This window comes from Excalfactoria chinensis, chromosome 1 (genome assembly GCF_039878825.1).
Source record: "Excalfactoria chinensis isolate bCotChi1 chromosome 1, bCotChi1.hap2, whole genome shotgun sequence".
NCBI classification, from domain to species: Eukaryota; Metazoa; Chordata; class Aves; order Galliformes; family Phasianidae; genus Excalfactoria; species Excalfactoria chinensis.
The window spans coordinates 165,449,500-165,470,056 of NC_092825.1; the positions used below are offsets into that span (position 1 = coordinate 165,449,500).

Here is a 20,557-nt window from a genome sequence, read left to right on the forward strand (position 1 = left end):
CTATTATTTGCTATACATACAACAAAAAAGATAAAAACGCTAAGAAAATAGCACTTTCCCCCCTTTTTTTCCTTTCTTTCTTTTTTTTTTTAATGACAGAATCAGTCGCTAGTTCGAAACCAAAGCCAAACACGCAGTTCATAACCCCCCTCAGAGAAAACACTTCCTATTCATTTCCTTTAAATCTCAGTAAATCTCACTATTATCCAGGATCACAATGCTTGCTGAACAGCCAGCTGTGGCAGCTGCCATTTCCCACAGGCTCTAATCTTTGATACAGCCATTTGGGGTATCCAATTTTCTCCTGATTCCAAATTATCTTGGAAACCCTGCATTTTGGTTGCAGTCATTCCAGGCAGAAGCTCATGACTCACGGAGCTCCTGTCAATGCAGTCAGCTAAATGAAGCTATGGTTCACAGGATGGAGCCAGCTGATGTAGAAGGTCAGCTCCACCAAAAGAACGCCGCCCATCTCCCTCCCACAACGTACGCCGGCTACGATATTCACAGAAACCATCCATCAAACAGTTCACCACTCCAGAAAAAAAACTGGCCCAGACACACAAAGGTGGCAATTTTCTGCTGAGTTATGGAGCTGCAGTGACTCGTGGCACTAACAGCAGACCCAGCAGCAGCAAAGGGACGGAACACAGCTTGGAGCAAGGACTTTCAGCAGCAGCGGGCCATCAAATCAGCTCAGCTGCCTTTAGAAACTACAAGCCTAATCATGTCCAAAAGGAAAACATAACAGACAGCACCACTCACGTTACACTTCACTGTACTCACACAATTAGCGAAACAAAAAAACTTCTTACATGTCCCTGAGCAAACTATTCTCAAGCACAGATACACAAGGTTGTAAGAACTCTGCCAGCTCACAGATGGTGAATGGAACAGTGAAGTCTGCTGGAAATTATGACATTTTAAATAAAGAGTGGCTAGCTTCTTTTTTCTTAAAGCCAAGGGCAATTCAAACAAGTCCTTGAGTATAAAAGAAAAAAATGGTACTTTATGTCTGAGACTGAATCTACTAGGAGAATTTTGATTGATTAGATAACAGAGGGAACAAGAGAATTAGTTCCTTTCCACTGATATTTCAGTCTCATATCACAGAATCACAGAATTGTAGGGGTTGGAAGGGACCTCTAGAGATCATCGAGTCCAACCCCCCTGCCAAAGCAGGCTCCTTACACCACGTCACACAGGTAGGCGTCCAGGCGGGTCTTGAATATCTCCAGAGAAGGAGACTCCACCACCTCCCTGGGCAGCCTGTTCCAGTGCTCCGTCACCCTCACCGTAAAGAAGTTCTTGAGCACATTCGTGCGGAACTTCCTATGCTGGAGTTTCAGCCCATTGCCCCTAGCCCTGTCCCCACGCACTACTGAAAAGAGACCAGCCTCGCCACTATAGCTCCCACACCTCAGGTATTTATAAACCTGGATCAAGTCCCCTCTCAGCCTTCTTTTCTCAAGGCTAAATGTTAACATGTATATGTTAACATTTTAGCTGCTACTAAGAAAGTAGGAGGGCTGTCCCAAAAGTAATGCCTCCTATTTTATGATACTGGCTTTTGACATCAGAGGTGGATGTTGTTAGTGTGGCAGCAGATGTTGAACCTTACTGCCAATGCTTCGTACATAGGACAGCTGCACGGTTACAGTACACTAACCTTCTTAAGATATTTAAAAGCATTACATAGAGGAATATTAAGGCAGTGTGGAAACAAGTGTGGAATTCTGTAAATGTCTATAATTCCTACATAGCGTAAGGATTAAGGCAGGGGGGAGAACACCACAAAATTGCTTTTTTCCCCTATTTATTTTGCCTGTTACAGGTGGGGGTCACTGGTGGTGGGTTGAGCCCAGCCAGCTGCTAAGCCCCCGAGAAGGAAGAGCAAGAGCACAGGTCAGAATACTTCTGAGTCAAGATAAAGACAGTTTAGTAAGTGAAGAAATGGGGAGAAGAATGTAATCCAACAGCAATGACTTGTCACCTCCCATAAGCAGACTGATGCAGACTGCCTCCCAGCAATCCATTCTGCCTCCCCCAGATCCATTTTCCCTCAATTTTTAATGCCAAAAATGGTGTCATAAGGCATAGACTATCCCTGTGGTCAATCCAGCTCAGCTATCCTTGCTGCAAACCCCTCCCAGCTTCTTGACCACCCTCAGCTTTCTCACTGTGGGGGCAAAGTAAGAAAAAGTCAATACACTGGTGTGTTATCAACGCTATTTTAGTCACAGATCTAAAACACACCACCACATGTGCTGCTATGAGGATAATAAACTCCATCTCATCCAGACCCACTGCAGCATTGAAGACCAAAGGCAGGAGTCAGCATCTTGGAAGGGAATGAGGTCATAAGGTTCAAGAATGCATTATTCCAGTCCTTACAGTCAGAAGAATTTTTTATTCATTCAGTATAAATTCAAGGTGGTAGCTCCAATTTATGCCAAACATTTTGATATACTGACTGTAACCAGAATATTTCATGACAGTGCATAATTGTATGTCCCAGACCAAAATCTAACCATATCTCCTATGGTCTGATGACTCCTGTACCAGCAATCCAACTCTTCACACCCATACAACTCCTGGATACAAGAGGAATACAACAGTCGGGGCTCCAGAAAGTAACAATACCCTTCACTTCACCTTCTGTTCCATTTTCAGTCCATCCAACTCCTTGTTCTCCATGCAACAAAAATCATCAGCTCTAAAAACCCATCCTCTTCACATCAAATGTGATCCATCTTAAAGAACACAAAGAGAATCTATCATCAAAGCTGGTCCAGGACACAACAAAGAGATGAGAAACCTCCAGTAACCCAGCAGAGCAGTGCCCTGTCTGCATACCCAAGCAATATAGACATAATCCTCCTTTGTTCATGCCAGAAATAGCCAATACTGATTATTAAATTCATAACATTCCTCCTGATCTGTATGTGCCAAGCTGCTGCTTTTTCACTTCCAAATTCAGCCAGAGGCAAGGTGTAAGTAACAAAGGGTATATTTTCAAAATGTACACATATATAGACCTGTGCATGTAAACATACTTAGTACAGACATGACCAATCACTGATAACAAAGGCAACTCCTTTGCAAGGCACACACACTTAGACACAGAACTTGACCACAACTTCACCACCTCGCTGAGCAACACAGCCACACAGAAGCAAGGAGCCAGTGCCCATCAACCTGCTCACATATCACAGAATCACAGAATTATAGGGGTTGGAAGGGACCTCTAGAGATCATCGAGTCCAACCCCCCTGCCAAAGCAGGCTCCCTACACCACGTCGCACAGGTAGGCGTCCAGGCGGGTCTTGAATATCTCCAGAGAAGGAGACTCCACCACCTCCCTGGGCAGCCTGTTCCAGTGCTCCGTCACCCTCACCGTAAAGAAGTTCTTGCGCACATTCGTGCGGAACTTCCTATGCTGAAGTTTCAGCCCATTGCCCCTAGTCCTGTCCCCACGCACTACTGAAAAGAGACCAGCCTCGCCACTATAGCTCCCACACCTCAGGTATTTATAAACCTGGATCAAGTCCCCTCTCAGCCTTCTTTTCTCAAGGCTAAACAGACCCAGTTCCCTAAGTCCCTCCTCATAGGGGAGATGCTCCAGGCCCTTCACCATCTTTGTGGCCCTCCGCTGGACTCTTTCCAAGAGATCCCTGTCTTTTTTGTACTGGGGAGCCCAGAACTGGACACAGTATTCCAGATGAGGCCTCACCAGGGCAGAGTAGAGGGGGAGGATCACCTCCCTTGACCTGCTGGCTACGCTCTTTTTAATGCACCCCAGAATGCCATTGGCCTTTTTGGCTACAAGGGCACACTGCTGGCTCATGGCCAACCTGTCATCCACCAGGACACCCAGGTCCCTCTCAGCAGAGCTCCTCTCCAGCAGGTCTTCCCCCAACCTGTACTGGTGTATGCAATTATTTCTACCTAGATGCAAGACTCTACACTTGCTTATGTTAAACCTCATCCGGTTTCTTACTGCCCAGCTCTCCAGCCTGTCCAGGTCTCTCTGAATGGCCGCACAGCCTTCAGGCGTGTCAGCCAATCCTCCCAGCTTCGTGTCATCAGCAAACTTGCTGAGGGTGATCACTATCCCCTCATCAAGGTCGTTGATGAAGATGTTGAACAAGACTGGACCCAGCACAGACCCCTGGGGGACACCCCCTTCCATTTCCACGTGCTTATTTCTCCCAAACCCACCTTGATCTCAACCCTTCCCTTTGACAATCCCACAGCCTCACCATCCCTTCCAAATACTAAAAAACAACTCTGCATTCTCCTGTAATATCTGTAGCCATCTACTTGCTTATCAGTTACAATGCCCTCACTGATTCTAGTCAAGGATAAGCCTAAGAGATTCCTTCTGTGGCCCATCATCATCAGTGCTTTAAGAATTCTGGCTTTTGTTACTGCCATTGATACACACTGTTTATGATTCATGCATCTGTGTTCTCAGTTTTATCATTCCCGCTGGCTTTTTATCCTTGCTCTTTATGCTGAATAGCTGTTAACCACATATTCTTACAGCCTGCCTTAAAAGCTGATGCATTTGGTCAAAGCAAGACAGCCACGAGCATCTCAGTGAATAGGATGGCTAATGCACATCAGCGAAACCATCAGAATGAGGAAATGATTGCTGCAGTGATGACAGATGATCCCTGAATCACTGTCTTGGAAAGGCTGAAATGCTCCAGGACAGAGATAACAGAGCAGTAAATGCAGACACTGTCCGCAGGATAGAAGAGATCATGCATCATGTGGGCTGCAAGCAGCATTTTCAGCAACCTCACCCCCATGAACCAGGGCCACTCCAGCACAAATGGCATGTGCCTTTCCCACCAAATGACTTGCCTCGTGTTCAGCAGCTGACAGAGATCAGTGAAGAAAAAAACAGGCTGCAAGAAATGGAGTACGCAACCAGCATATTGCTTCTGGTCCTAGGGACTCTGAGACCCTGCTTTAGTTCTACAGAACACTGAGAAAGTAGACAAAAATTGTCCACCTGCCTCTCAGCAAATGACTGTCCTTTTCACCTGCAATTAAAACAATGATTCGAGATTGTTTCCAGTCAGAAAGATTTCCCTTAGATGGGAAAGGGAAAACCTGGCTCACATTCAAAGAAATACAAATCTGCAGCTGATGAAGATGATGATACATCTTGTTTGACTTCAGTGCCATAACCTTATGTCTGTCCCATCTGGGCTTGCCCTTGTTTTCATAAACACTGTTCAAGAAATAGCAAGAGAACCAACATTCCTAATAGCACAAAGAGGAAAAAAAAGACACACTGCTGATTTAACCTTTGTGGTTTCCAAAATAACTGAATCTTTCACAATCACACATACAATATTTGTCCAAGCACATTCAAACTATAAGTAGTCACTGAGATGTTCAGGGTCTGTTAGAAGTAAGGAAGTAGATGAAGAATCCCAATGATGTGGGCACCTGTCATGAAGCTCAGCAGATTCTGCTGTTCATAGGAAATGTTTACTCCTAAGGAGTCCACTTTTAACATTTAATTGGTATTTTATTCCACTTTCGCAGAACTAAAGCTATTACTGCCCTCCCCTTTATAGAAGATCTCTCAATCATATTGCTTGTATACATTTCATACTATTAAATTACAGCACCTAAGAGTCATTAGAAGGGAGTCAAATCAAAGCTGTTTTCCAGCCTCTTATACAGAAAGGCTGCAAAGAAAACCTTTACTTGTCTTCTAAAACAAGAACTGTGCTCACCAAAACGATTTCTATATTTGCTTTTGTGGGAGACTGCTTTCACTGCTAATGTGGAAGGAACACAACAGCCACGCATGAACTGAGGAACCTGCCACCTCCACTGAAATCAATTCAGCCAAGATCATGACAGGCAGGTGGGCTCCCTCCTCACCCACCCATGCATTGGAACAGTCTAGAACACACTGCTAGCCTACCATTCAGAATAGAATCTTAAATATGACAAATAATAAGTTTATTCATTAGATATACAGATTCCATCTTATGACACAACACTTCTGATTAACTCACTCTCTTTCCCTATATATATATACATATACACACACATATATATATATTTGTATTACAACTACATAATATAAACAATCTCGGTATTATCTTTGATTTGATCCTTGTGCATATGAAGCTCCTTTTTTTCAGGATAGTAAGAAAAAACAGGTAAACTAACAAACACTACATTCCATGATGAACTATTAAATCATCTGCAGGAAAATCCAATCACATCAGCATGCTGAAACCCAGATGGAAAACAAAACAGAGCCAACAGGTGCTCAAGAAATACTGCTTTAGCTTACTCCAGCTTTCTATCACCATAATAGCTTTTGGGCTTCATTCCACCCTTTGGCCTTGGTGCCCACTTCCACTATGATTTTGGTGCCTTCAGAGCATTCCCCCTTTCCCTTCTCTAACACTCTCCCATGTCAGTGTCACATGGTACTGCTGTTCTCTTCTAACAGAGTGTGCTGCAGGTACAGCAGTTCAGGCCAGGAAGCCTCCCTGCTTTCTGCTCATGTTTTATCACTACGGAAGACCCTGATGCTCAACAGCAGCCCTCAAGTCATGCAAAGAGGCCAAATCCCTCCTGACTGTCAGCCAAGTTAGCAATTCTCCTGTAACTGATACAAATTACATAAGTATCATTCCAGTGCCAGAAGACACTTCTCCAATAAGGAGCCAAGCTTTCCTGCCAAGCTCAAGTAGAACTAACTCCTTTAACTCTTCATGGAAATCACTTCAAAAACACAAACAAAATGTTTTCCCCAATCATCTGAAATGGTAACTGACGTTTTCCAAATGCATTCACTCCGAGAAAGCCACAATATTTAGAACATTATCTGCTTTAACTGTTGGAATACTCAGAATTTAAGACCCTGTTTTCAGCTCCTTCATTTCCACATGGATATCTAATGTGACAGAAAGGGTCAGCTTCCAAAAACCGGTTAAAATACCTTCTCTTGAAGAATATTCTTTCAGCTCATTTTCTTTTTCATCTCACTCAGCTCAAGAACTATTTTGTTTGAAATAACAGATTCAACTTCAAGTCTGGTACCCAGCTGAAGCAAAAACAAAACTGAGGCAGATCTACAGGTTCCATACCCTTAAAAAGTACGGACCAAAAATAAGCAGCTGCCTTCCTCACCCATGCAGGTTATGGGCATTTCCTTTCATTAATCAACTTCAGTTAAAACAATTTAATAAATACAACACCATCCCAACAAAAGAGCATTGATAATCAACTAGAAACGTCTACTTACTGCATTTACTTATCTAGTCTCACTTATGGTTTGTGATAAGCTTGCACAGAAACTAGAACATGTTACTCATGTTCTTCTAGCAACACAGAAAAGAAAAACCTGAATAAGCTAGGAAAAGATGAGACTAATACTCGTGGGTATAACCCAACCTCTGAGGCAATAACAAGGCCTATTCAGTTTGAAATCTTCATTTAAATAGAAGCCAGCATGCTCTAATTGTTCTGAGCCAATAAGAATTAGTATCTCTTTAAGAAATAATTGAAGTAGTAATGCAAAAGTCAGATCAAATAAGTCATTTAAACCACTGACTCCAATCATGTCTTTCAACTCTGCTTTTAATCTGCCCTGAGGCAGGCAGTATACTTTAACTGAAAAACAGCCATTCATCAACAGCAAGTAAAACAGGTGCACGCATTTCCATGACATCTGTATTTATTTCATACCTCCATGATAAAAATATAGGACCTGTAGTAGAATAACATGACTCTGCAAACAAAAACATGCACTCAATCAATGTTTTTAATAGGTCCGTTAGCTAGTAGAAAGAACTGCTACTTACCGCTATTTCTCTGCATGCGGACATAGAAATTCCAGTACCTTCTATTTGCTTTAAAGCGTAATCTTTATCATCTTTCCTGTGAAAGAAAAAAAGAAATTTGTATTAAAAATGGCACTACGAGTTCAGTGAGAGCTCTTTACCATCACGTCCATCCAAGAGATTTCTCATAGAGCTCAAAGACAACCCACTGTTAACATCAACCTTTCTAAACAGGAAAGAGGAAAAAGTAGGAGATTAATGGACAAAGTACGAACATGGTTAATGGGGAGAAAGAATGGAATGGAACTGTGAGTGGGAGAGAACAGATTTCAGTAAGAGAGCGATTACATTGAATCAGAGAGATGAAAGAGGGGAGACATACAAGAACTGATACAGGAAAAAAAGGAGCAAGGAAGACAAAGATAGAAGGCATTAAAATGCTCCTAAATGATAGAAAATAAAAACTTACTATCCTGGAAAATAAACTGAGCCAATACTGAGCACAAACTCATTTACACATGACTAAGAACATCCAAATATGGAGCGATTCTCTATTTTTCACCTTACAGAAATATTGGTAGAGTGAAGTCTGAAAAGAAGAAACTTTCATTACTATGCAAATAATTAAACCACATGCCTAATGATGACACTGTTCTAAGAATGAAAAGCATAAGTGGACTTTAAATGAGACATTTATAGTGGATGGAGTTCACAGAGCACTCCAGGCAGCTGGCACAGGGCTGATGAAAAGTGAAATCATTTTGAGCTAGAAAAACTTTCCTCTGTCTTTTCTACCCCCCCTTAGCTGGCAATACCTTGCAGCCACTACTGGATATAAATATGAAGCAAAACGGATTGGACAAGAGGTTATTCTCATAGTTCTATTCACTTACATATCCAATTTTCAAGGTATCTGGAGAGATCCCTACTGCACAAGAAGCGCTACCATGCAACAACTGCTGCTCTTCCAAGCACTACCAGGGACAGGACATGGCACAGGTCTGCTCAGACTGAAAGTGTCTGCCACTGACCTGGCTGCTCTGATTTCACGGCATTAGGAGAACTCAGTATAGAAAGAAATGCTGCCATACAAATGGCGTTACAAGAACTTCTGGTAGCGCTGATTGTTGCCTTACACTTGGGATTGTGGAACTCTATTTTTAACTGATCAAATTTTTGCCAAATTAGAAGTCAATATTCAAATTTTCCATCCCAGATGGCACTTTCTCTGGGAATTCTTAGAAAAAACAAAACAAAACAACTTTGGCTGTTTCCTAGAACAAAACTGGAAAAAAGAACACTTTTATTTGTTCATGCTGAGTGTTCTACAATTATCACTTTAATGGGAGGGCAGTTAACACTGCATCCTTTTTCTCTTCGCAAGAACATACTCACATCGAACAAAATAAGTTGGGAAAAATAAGATTTTTCACATTGAAGGGCAGTTTCAGACGTGAGCTCCGAGGTGCTGTGCCCAGCCGTGCAGCACTCTGCGGCTGTGTGCCATTCACCACTTGCTCCTCTGCTCTGCCCAGCTGCTAAGATGTCATACTCTGCTACTGAGAGCAAGGAGGCCCCCTGCCCGGCTCCCCTCTACCCAAATGTTTCAGGGGAAACACAGGCATAGCTAAAAATAAATCAATAAAATGTAGGGGTAAGGTGCAGTGTAGTGTTTGTAGTTTAAGCACTGCACTCTCCTCCAGAGCTTGAGAGAAAATAACAAAAGAGTTAAGGCTTTTGATGCACACGTAGTTGAGTTACAAAGCAATATACTAGTTCTTAATACCCTAACATCTGTCCTGCACTGAGACTGAAAAACTGTGATGGTTACCAACTACACCACTAGTATCAGCTATTCCATTAACAAAAGTAGGAAAAACCAAGTTTGATTGAGCCAAGCTAGACTGGCTTCCTATAATTCTTTGGTACTCGTGAGAATTAGGAAAATATTTTTTAAAGGGAGGGATAAGAAGTTCTAAAAAGCATTATGAAATTGAAGGAAAAGTCAAAGTGACTGAGCTTATTTTACACAACTTCTAGAACCACTTTTACCTACAACTCTTCTAATAGAAGGATCACATTGGGAAAATCTGACCACTTTCTCAGTTGCTTGAGAGTAAAACTTCAAGTAAATTCAAGGAGATCCTCCACAGCACAGCGTGCTTACAAAGGATGGTGAATCTGCACAATTATATCCCAACCATTACAATCATATATTCCTGTGTTTAAGTAGGCTGGCATCTTCAGCACAGGAATACTACCTATTAGTAACAGTTGTCAAGTGACAGGAATAAGGGAACTTCCTTCATACACCACTGCTGGGAAGCTTTTACTCATAGGGTGGTGAAGCCTTGGCATAGGCTGCCCAGAGAGCTGTGGACGCCCCATCCCATCAAGGCCAGTAGGAACAGATGCCTACCAAACACAAGCACTTTGCAAAGCTCTAGCATTGCAATGCCTGGTATTTTTTACCACTTGTTAGAAAGGATATTTTAAGCATATATAAGCATATATTCGACACCTGGAAGAATAGGAAGCTTCTTAATTAAAAAGTACCTTAAATAAACATCAATTTTACTGTTATTTCATCTCATATCAGGCATGTTGTACAAATGTACTGATACTGCACTGCAGGATATCTTAAATGCTGATCATGAGATCAGTTAAAATGTGAGTAATAGAGATACTAAAGCCTTAAAAATCAATGGTTGTTAATCCAAATTTACATTACTGTTGAGAAAAGGTCAGAAATCTGAAATTAACTACTCACAACCTAAGAACAGTCCTTTAAAAATTAGGAAACGTAACATTTGTCAGCAGTTAAACATCCGGGAGAAACAGCTTCTACTGTCTTAAAACTACCAAAGGGAACTGTAAATGCAGCATCTATTCAGTAGAAAATTAATGAACCCAGTAATTGTTTACGGTTCTTATTCCCTGAAGAATATGAAAATCTTGATAATTAGAGATAAGGATACTAATAAAACATAAGATTAAAAAAAAATCAATTCTACCTTTGAGAATTCCATTAGTATCAATAGTGATAAAAATAAAAAACCCTAAGTACAGCTGTCACAGTACTGTTAAAGTGACTCGGTCTCAGCAGTATTAATCCAAAATCCACTGAACACATTATCACAGAATCTTTTGAGTGCAAAGGGATCCTTAAAGGCCATCCAGTCCAACCTCCTGCACTGAGCAGGGACACCTACAGATCCATCATGTGCTCAGAGTCCTGTCCAGCCCGACCTTAAGTGTCTCCAGGGATGGGGCACCCATCACCTCTCTGAGCAACCTGTGCCAGGGCATCACCATCCTGACTGTAAAAAACTCCTTACTTATATCCTCTCTAAATCTCCTTACCTCTAGTTTGAAATCATTTCCCCTTATCCTAATACAAGGCACCCTGCTAAAGAGTCTGCCCCCTTCCTTCTTACAGCCCCCCTTCATATACGGAAAGGCCACACTCAAGTCTCCCCAGAGACTTCTCCAGGCTGAACAGCCTTATCTCTCTCAGCCTGTCTTGGTAGGGAAGATATTTTTGCAGCCCTCCTCTGGACACGCTCCAATAGGTCTGTGTCACTCCTGTACTGAAGATTCCACACATGGATGTAGTACTTCAAGTGAAGTCTCACAGTGCAGAGCAGAGGGCCAGGATCACTCCCTTGCCCTGCTGGCCATGCTGCTTTGGATGCAGCCCAGGATACAGCTGGCTTTCTGGGCTGTGAGGGCACACTGCTGGCTCACATGCTGCTTGCCATCCAGCAGTACCCCCAAGGTCCATTCTGGCAGGTCTGCACTCCGTTCTTACATGCCACAGGCTTCTACTGACAGCACCCCCTTGGTTTTCCCAGTTGAAAGTGAATTTGTGCTACAGACATCTTAGCTTTGAACAGCTTATCAGATGAATGTCAAGTAACACTGAACCCACAACTGTGCAACCAGCAGAATCATACATGCTAGCAAGCCATGCAAGAAATATTAAGTGCTCCCCTACCTATCTATTAGAACTTCAAAGAAGGGCACAGATGAATGAAAGGTTTTATTATACTGATAAACATCAAAATGGCATTCAAAAGCAAAGATTTAATTTACCACCAATGAAGAAAGAGATAACATGAAATTAAAAACGATTCTATTAGTCTACAAAGTAACTGTAGCATTCAAGTTAGGAGAAGAAAAGAAGAAAATTGTTCTACTGAAGCTGGACATAGCGGATGTGTGGTCTTACTGCACAACTGAGGTGGAAGGAGCAGCTGAAGGAGCTGAGATCGCTCTGTTCTCCTCTGGGGAAGAGGGGACCCAGGGGAGACCTTATCACTCTGTACAACTGCCTGAACACAGGGTGTGGTGAGGTGGAGATCAGCCTCATCTCCCATGTAACAGGGAGAGATAAGAATAAAACAAGTAGAGCTGGCCACAAATTGTGCCAGAGAAGGTTCAGGTTGAATATTAGGAAAAAATTATTCTGAGAGTAGTGGTGAGGCACTGGAACGGGCTGACTGGGGAGATGGTAGAATCACCACCACTGGAGGTGTTCAGGAACAGGGGAGATGTCAGACTGAGGGACGTGGTGGAGAGCGGTCACAGGGCTGATGATGGGACTCCATGATCTTAGCAGCATTTCCACCCTTAATGAAATAGCCCGGGCTGCAATTCAACAGCTTTGACTTAGATCCCATAAACTTAGCAGTGTACTTTGAGCTTACACAAAGACCACTTAAAATCCTTTCCACCCCTACAGGAGGCTGACTTACACACCCTGCCCTCCTCCCACCTCCCAGAGACCACTGCACACTGACAAGGTTTTTGTTACAGCGCAACTGGTACAAAGTTTGAAACTGCATAATAGGCACCTGGCCTGCCAGAAAGCACTTTGAATCCAAGCACTTGTCAAAACTAATTAGCACACACAGCAAGTCTGATCAATGGCTCTGTACCTTCAGAAGAAGATTTGAGAAGAACTCACCTAAAGAGCGAAAGGGGCTGCTGCGTGCTCAGCTGAGTGCTGAAGTGGTCTGAAGGAAGAGATCAATCAGAACTAACACAGACACAGCTGCTTCATTCAAGTTAGCACACCTTCTAACCAGTATCATCCTTCCCAGCCAGTTTGAGACACTACACTCACCTGTGCAGAAAGCCACAGTTGAGTTCTGCAACATTGAAAACTAAAGTAGGCTTTTCTCCAACATATAGAAACAACCTGAAGTAAAACTACATCATGTACTTCTAGCTGTCTGAAGGTTGCTTTAAAGCTATTTTACTTTCACCGATGATCTACGCATTACATGCATTGCTACAAAGAGCAATTCTAAAAATCTCTAAATTATCTATGGCACACTTTTTGTTTTGTTTCAAAGGCAGAAAAAAAAGGAAAACTGTTTGACCTAAAACAAGTTGGATGAAGCAAGAGTGAATTAAACACATTTGGTCAAATGACTGGTTCTACATTTGGCTGAATTTTAAAACACTATGAAAAAAGTGAACAGTTATTTAGCATGCATTAAACACAGAAAACAAAGTTATCTTCTCTATTATCAACTTTCTGCATACAACAAAAGCACGGCTGTATATGGAAGTTCAGATTTATTCAAGTCCAGAGTATTTAAAAGTATTTACAAGCAGCTTAAGGTTCACCCCAGCACAGATTGTTGCTTGTTTCCTGCACAGAAGATATTAGTCAAAAATCAGATAAAAACCAGATTCTGTCATGAAAGCCTCTTATGTATTAATAAATGAGAAAGGATAACGTCTGCCAGTCAGAAAAGCTACTTTGTAAAGGATGTCAGCTTGGAAGCATACTTCACAGCTATCCTCCTCTCCCCTATGAAGTTTCCTCAATAACCGAAGACTTTCTGGGTACAGGTGAATAAAAAGCAGTTCGCACTTGCTCAGCTGTAGAGGACAATAAATTAAATTCCCAAAACATTATGACTTCGGACTCGTTTGTGCTCACCACTGTTAGCAGTGCTTCATACTGCTCCCAATGCGGCTGCTGGCATCAGCACCTGCTCTGTAGCTTCACCCCAGGTCCCGCCACCAATGGCCTTGGGACTGGGTTCTGGTCTACAACAAGATCACCATGCAACACCCGCAGAGCCATGCTGCTACAATGTGAGCACATCTAGGGCCTCTCTTCTTTCCTCCAGGTGTCACTGATGTGCAAGGGCTCTCTGTGACACTGTTAGACAACTACAATTGGGAAGATCACCTGTACCTTTGTCTGGTGACAAAGACAGACTCAACAGAATACAACTAGTTCAAGGTCAAAAATAATGCATTCACCACATTCTTTATTGCCTGAGGCCCCTTTGCTTCTAAAGAGAGCAAGAGCAGCAGTAAATCCAGGATCCCAAATTTTCTTTTTACTCTAAGACAAAAGCTGCAGATAACTGATGAAGCAGGAACACGTCACTAGGAAATCAACACTGCATGCCCTCATCTTACTTCAGAGCTGTCAAAGACAAGGTGGTAGACCTTTACCATTACTGAGAACTGCTCAACAATTAATACATCATTTTATGAGGGCACGTCACAAGTTGCATGGATGTTACTCACTCCAAGTTTCCACGTCATGCATGGCCACAGTAACTTCTGAGGAGTCAGAAAGTGTTCAGACAGTCCTATCATACACTTGAATAAATTTCAGAATTCACAGAAATTGAGAGAAATGTTTAAGTTGAATCGTCTTTTCACCTAGAGAATTAACACATAAGCATGAAGAAAGTAATATATTGATTGTCTGCCAATAATTTCTAACATTATAATTTAAATGCTAAAGAAACTAGAAGGAAAAAATAATCTAAAGATGCTTTTCAATAACTTTGCGTGCTTTTCCTTTTCTTGTAAGGCATGTCTATTAATCACAAAAAACAGGTAAAACACCATATTTTAAGTTAAGCGGTATTTATTTTTGACTATTAAACCCCTACTTCAGAAACGTTTAATCCTGAAACGTTCCGGTGTGACTCAACCTTGCTAACTCTTCAGTATTCAGTTTTTAAGACAAAGAAACCTTCACAAAAGAGTAGAAGATTACAAGGAACACAACTTGTGACTGAAGTCTGTGTTGTGGACTTGGAACTAAATCTGCAACATGTAAAAATAAAAGGCCAGAGCACTCAACAAAGTGCTAACACAAAGAAAACACATCAGGGAAAGTTGTGCTAGCAGAATTTGTTAACTGGAGGTCTAACTCAAGGCCTTCTGTATCACCAAGATGCTTGCAGAACATGGCACAGCTGATGTGCCAGAAGAGCATCATTATTCTTATCAGAGAGCAAAGCTTATGCAGAGAGCATTTTCTACTTCAGAACAAATCCTCCAGCAATCAGACCTATTTGTGAGTAAAGCAAATGTCATATTCCACAGCTGAAGGAAAAAACAGCAACAGCAAGCCAATAAACCACACTTCTGAGAGAGCTAATACCATGTGGTGAATGGCAATTTATCACTGTATTCCTTTTGTTCTTTATTTTTTTAATTAACACCTTTTGCCACCACACACAGCTTGGCAAGAAGTTCAAAGTAAAGGAGTAAATTTAATGATACACTGTTCATGCTGTTCTTCTGACCCAAGAATTTGCTGCTGTCAAAAGAAAACCATGTCCTTGCCATCTCCTCCTTCCTGCTTCCAGCCAGAAATCCTTCCTTTCTGACAGCTGTGATCTGCACCATGCTCCTCTACAAGCTGATCCACCCCCTCCAACAAGATATCCCCAAGAAACAGAAAAACCATGTTGGATAAAAAAGCACTTTAGGCTACAGCACAGTATGATGAGTATCCAAATCAGCACAAAGCGTGTGGCAAGATCAAAAGATGAGGGGATGGATGGTAGAGGAGATGCAGAGGTAGAAAAGATGCTTCTCTGCCACTTCCCCCCTTCTGGAAGCAGTGACAAACAGTGAGTGTGCTTGGCTGCAAGTCAAAAAGAAATGAAAACTAAACAACAGAAAGACAAAACAACCCATCCACCTATCCCTGTGATTAATTCCAGCACAGAATACCCACAGAAGCAAGAATCCCTGGGATTTCCTTTCTTTTCCCCCCACAAAACTATCATCTCACTGCCAGCCTAAAATGAAAGTTTTCATGGAGTGCAATTTCAGGGACTGCTTCTATAAGATGAGCTGGCAATTGCAGCAATGAAGACATTCTACACTGGCAGCCAAACAACGTTACTCCTGAGAAAAGCTCTGTGCCACTTTATTGAAACACACTGCACTTCTTACATTATTTTATCTAAAGCAGTACACAAGGTACCTATACAAATTCTTTTTAAAAGAAAATATTGCTGGATTTCACTGACACTTTCCTCTCTTGGGCTGCTCTTCAGTTACCTCAGTATTGAGTAAAGAACCATCACCTCACAGAAATGATTAATTTATTATAGTTCCCTCAGCCTCGCAAGGTCCTTCCCTGAGCCTTCACAACCAGTCCTTACCTTTACTACCCCAAATAATTACCTCCAGGCAAAGCTGTTTCATAACTATTTATAAGTAATTTCTAAATGATATAAAATTTTCATCATCTCTTTCATAGAATCATAGAATCACCAAGGTTGGAAAAGACCTAAAAGATCCTCCAGTCCAACCGTTACCTCAGAACCTTTCATGGGTCCACCACCTCCGCTGTCAGCCCACTTTTTTTTTTCCACTTTTCCACTAACGCCTTTGAAGAAGTCACTGTTGCCCCTTTCCAGTCATCTATGGCTCAATCTGAAGCATTGGGTTATGATCTGTAGTTAGTAATCCATTGCATTTTTTAACTCCTTCAGATGCGCAAACATTTCACTTTGATGAGTGGCCACCCTCCAGTTTGCTCAGGCAGCACCTACTCCAAGCACTGCAATCCAAGATCTCTTAAGGCATGCTTTAACTTTCAACGCTTTAAGTTCTTCTGCAACACACAAAAGCAAAGCTTGTTTCCTGCTGTCATTTCACCTTCTCTAAATGGTTCTTCTATAGGTCAGCGGTGCTCTGGTTCTACAGGTAATATTGAGCTACAGATGCTTCAGAACAGGGGAGAAAATGGAAGACTAATTTCATGCATACCTCAGGATTGAGAGGGGACTTGTGTGTGTTTTGAAGGGTTAAGATGGAGGGGGTACCAGAGGGCTATGACATTGCATTTTCATACTGAGCCTAGCCTTACTTTCACTCTTTTCCATATTGATAACGCACAGAAAATATAATATTTAATTCTTCAGAAAAGGTTCTTATTCACAACAGCTTCCTTTACTGCACTGTTAAGCCATGCCAGATACTTCTGAGTGATGGTTTCACAGCATCATGGTGTGTGATACATACCCACCCAGCTTTAAAAACTCTTCCCAAGCAACATCGCACCTTTACATCTCACTTCCAGCTTTAAGAAATCCTCCTCCCATCACTATCAGTTAGGTGGTACTTTAGTGGACTGCTTAACCTTGTTTAGATCCAGCATCCCTCCAAACACAAAGTACAAACCATGTCTGTCACAGCCCCCAGCAGTAACACTCAGTCTGCTCTGACATCCCACTGCACACCAAGCCATGAGTTATTTCTCCCGATGTGGGTCCCGTGACCATCTGATTCATAAGGAGCTACTCACAGTCCCAGAAGTTTCTGGTATCTCCCCCGGAAGAGCACCTACCTAAACTAAATTAGGCTACAAGCTTTTCATTACTGTTTGCTCTGCAGCCACTCTAATCTTACACAGGCAAATGAGATTCAGGCAGATGGAAATGCAGCTGTAATGCTGTTTGGTATTTTTGTGCGTGTCCCTTAGATATGCCTGGAATTCTACCTGTATAGATTCCAGTGCTGCAACAGGTACTTTTTTGGGGGGGGGTTGAACTGAGTACTTTGATATCTGACACTCATCTGGAAGTCAGATAAGCTCCCAGTTGAGCTGAATTAACCCAAGAGTGAATGGCACTGTTGGGAAACTCATTTGTGAGGGGTTGTTTTGTTCAACGCTGTTTAAATAGGATTGCAGTTCACTCTAAAAGCAAAGAGTTTGAACTCCAAGCAGCTCAAGTACAAAAAGTTAGATAAGATTCAAATTACATTCTGGGACAAACTTGCTGCCTTAAAGTCCACGCAAGCAGAACTTGCCCCAGTTGCTTTTATTATGCTCTATACCTCGTACAGTAGCTCCGTGAGAACAACTGTGTTCATGAAACCTGATTTTCTGAGGCTTCACTAGGGGATTATCCAGTGTCTCAATGCAAACTCTAATTGAAAGTACACCTGCAGCAAGGGCTGTCTTTCATTGGACAAGGTTCCCCTCCCAGAAAACATCCCAGCCAGAAACACAAAGCAGAATCCGAGGATTTAATGCAATTCAGATCCCTTCGTATTTGAGTTCAGTTGCACATATTATTCAAACACACAGCAATGAACTGAGTCTTCTTTTTTACAGCAACTCTCAAGTGTCCTTTATTCAAATGTCAACATCTTGTACACAAGGTGTTACAAGCAGAATGGAGCATTCCCAGAAAAACAGGCAGATTGTCTCAGTGACCTTTAGTTGTGTTCTTCCATATTGACAGAACATGTGCATTTTTTCCAAGCCTCGTTTTAATGTTGGATGTTTAGGCTATCATAGTAGTAGATTAAAAAAAATAGCACCATGTTCTTTCAAACATTTTGGTCCTTAAAGAATACACCTCCATCAGATAGATCAGATCCCAGTTTACCATTTCTATGGGAATCACTGAGCACAGCCTGAACCACTGACGGAGCACCTGGGGAAAGGACCAGGTCAGGCCTGGGAGCACAGGTGAAGGCAATTTAGCTGTGTGACACGAAGGGGTAGAGCCCGGCTGCACCCCTCCCTCTTAGACCTCACTTAAGGGCTGACTGCCACTGGGGGAACGATCTCTTTCTGGAGATCCCCCCTTGGTGAAGCTTTCCCCTGCAAGCCTGGAATCTTCTAATATCGATAAGCAATCTTCTTCCCCTCCCCTGTAGCACCTTTCTGTCACACCAGTTCTTCCATCCTTGCACCTTGGTAAAACATCTTTTCCCATCATACTGATCTGTCCAATCGCTACACCGTTCTTCTCCCACAAATACTGAATTAGCCACCCAATGCCCCTTACTACATTACTTACCACTCAAGGTAGTTAAAAGCAGTTGAATGGAAACTGTTACCTGAACAGAAGCTTCTTGCTGTTCAAGTATTACAGAACAGTCCTCTGACATCCTGATCTTCATAAGCTTGGGACAGTCTTTTGCTAGGACATCCCCTGCACTAGGGGACATCAGCAGAATTCTCCATAGGTTAAAGTGTCTAACCAGTACCTTTTCTGTATCAGCTAAGAAGGAATTCACATTTCTATGCAAATCTCAATTTATTCAAATATATATTTATTAAATGGAAAGTCTACAGTACACAAAAGTTAGTAACCAGCTCATAAGTGGCCTTGTACCTAGCAGAAACAGGTCACTATGGATAATGTATTCTGTAATCCCAAATGTGCTATTAGAGGGGCTTGACAAGGTCTCAGAAACCGTTCGTTGAGCCTCTGAGGAGACAAAGGAAAAACAGCAGGCCAGCCAGCATACAAAGCCCTCTGGACAGCCATCAGCCTGCACATAGCAGCAACACAGCATCACTGCCAGGCTCTTGCAGAATAAGGGAGTGGGAAGGGGGACACAAGAGTCAAGTGATGGAGAGAAGCCTCAACCTTCCTCCCATCCATCCACACCAAATGGGTTTCTTTACTGTAAACCTTTCTCCCCACAGTTCTTCCATTTCTCACCAATTTGCAATTTAAATTCAAAGAGAAGCTGGAGCTGCACCTACCAGCATTAACCATGCACAGGTAGGAAAAGCAGCCTCCCCAGCAGCCCAGGTACCTTGCTGACCCCAGTCTGCATTCCACATCATTGCAATTGCACAGCTATAAGGTCCACTGGATAATGGCAGACTACAACCACCAGCCTTCAATGACAAAACAGACACTTCAGTGCTGTAATCTGGGAGTCCTGGGGAAGCGCCGATCCTGGTACAGGCCATCATTACAGGCTGCTGGGCTGGAGCCTCACATACACAAGCCCCAGTTTCTGTGCCCTACAGGTGTTTCTATTGTAGTTTTCAAATTTCTTAACAACTTCTACATCAACAGTCTGTAAATTACAGCCTTTCCAACTCCTCTACTAAAGGACATTAAAAAACAGACAAAACACAATTGTAAACTTCAATGTCTAAACACAAGAGCCCACTAATACCCAAGAGCTAGAGCAAGCATACAACCTCAGTGCCATTTGACCAAGGGCAGCACTCTCTAACAACACATACTTTCTCTACAATCAGCACCCTCAAAACTTGTTAATGAGAAACCAGGCATAGCAGTACACGGCCCTATTATTTACATGTTCTGCTTTTCCAGTCTGTAACCTAGAATAAAGCAGATATCAATCTCCGCTTTCACACCCTCCTCTCTGTGCTTGCTAATGGCCTCAGATAGCAATGAACACTCAAGGCTACACCAGCTCCACCTTGCTGCTGGCTACCACCACTAATTGAGGCATGTGGCAAGATTACAAGAAGATTATACCAAAGAAAGCCCAAGGCTCACCAAAGGGCTCATGGTGAAGATGGAAAAATTGACCTTAAAAGATACAAAGCCTGGAGACGCCTAAGAGGATGAGAAGGGAAGGAAGCAGATGGGAAGATAGCTATATGAGCTAGCTATATGAGTTTTACAAGAAAAATTAAAGAGCACAAGACTCAATGC

The 20,557-nt window shown here is 42.3% G+C and overlaps 1 protein-coding gene across 5 annotated transcripts in view; it reads right to left on the bottom strand.

Moving 5' to 3' along the window:
• The window catches only part of CDK8 (cyclin dependent kinase 8), a 65,961-nt gene that overhangs the window by 40,727 nt on the left and 4,677 nt on the right, over positions 1 to 20,557 (bottom strand). For all 5 annotated transcript variants that reach the window (XR_011902601.1, XR_011902600.1, XM_072326437.1 and 2 more), the window contains exon 2: positions 7,851 to 7,926. Coding sequence is in view for 2 of the 5 variants with exons in the window: in XM_072326437.1 (XP_072182538.1) it covers positions 7,851 to 7,926 (76 nt within the window). In the remaining 3 variants the exon portion in view is untranslated. The remainder of the gene's footprint in view (positions 1 to 7,850; positions 7,927 to 20,557) is intronic.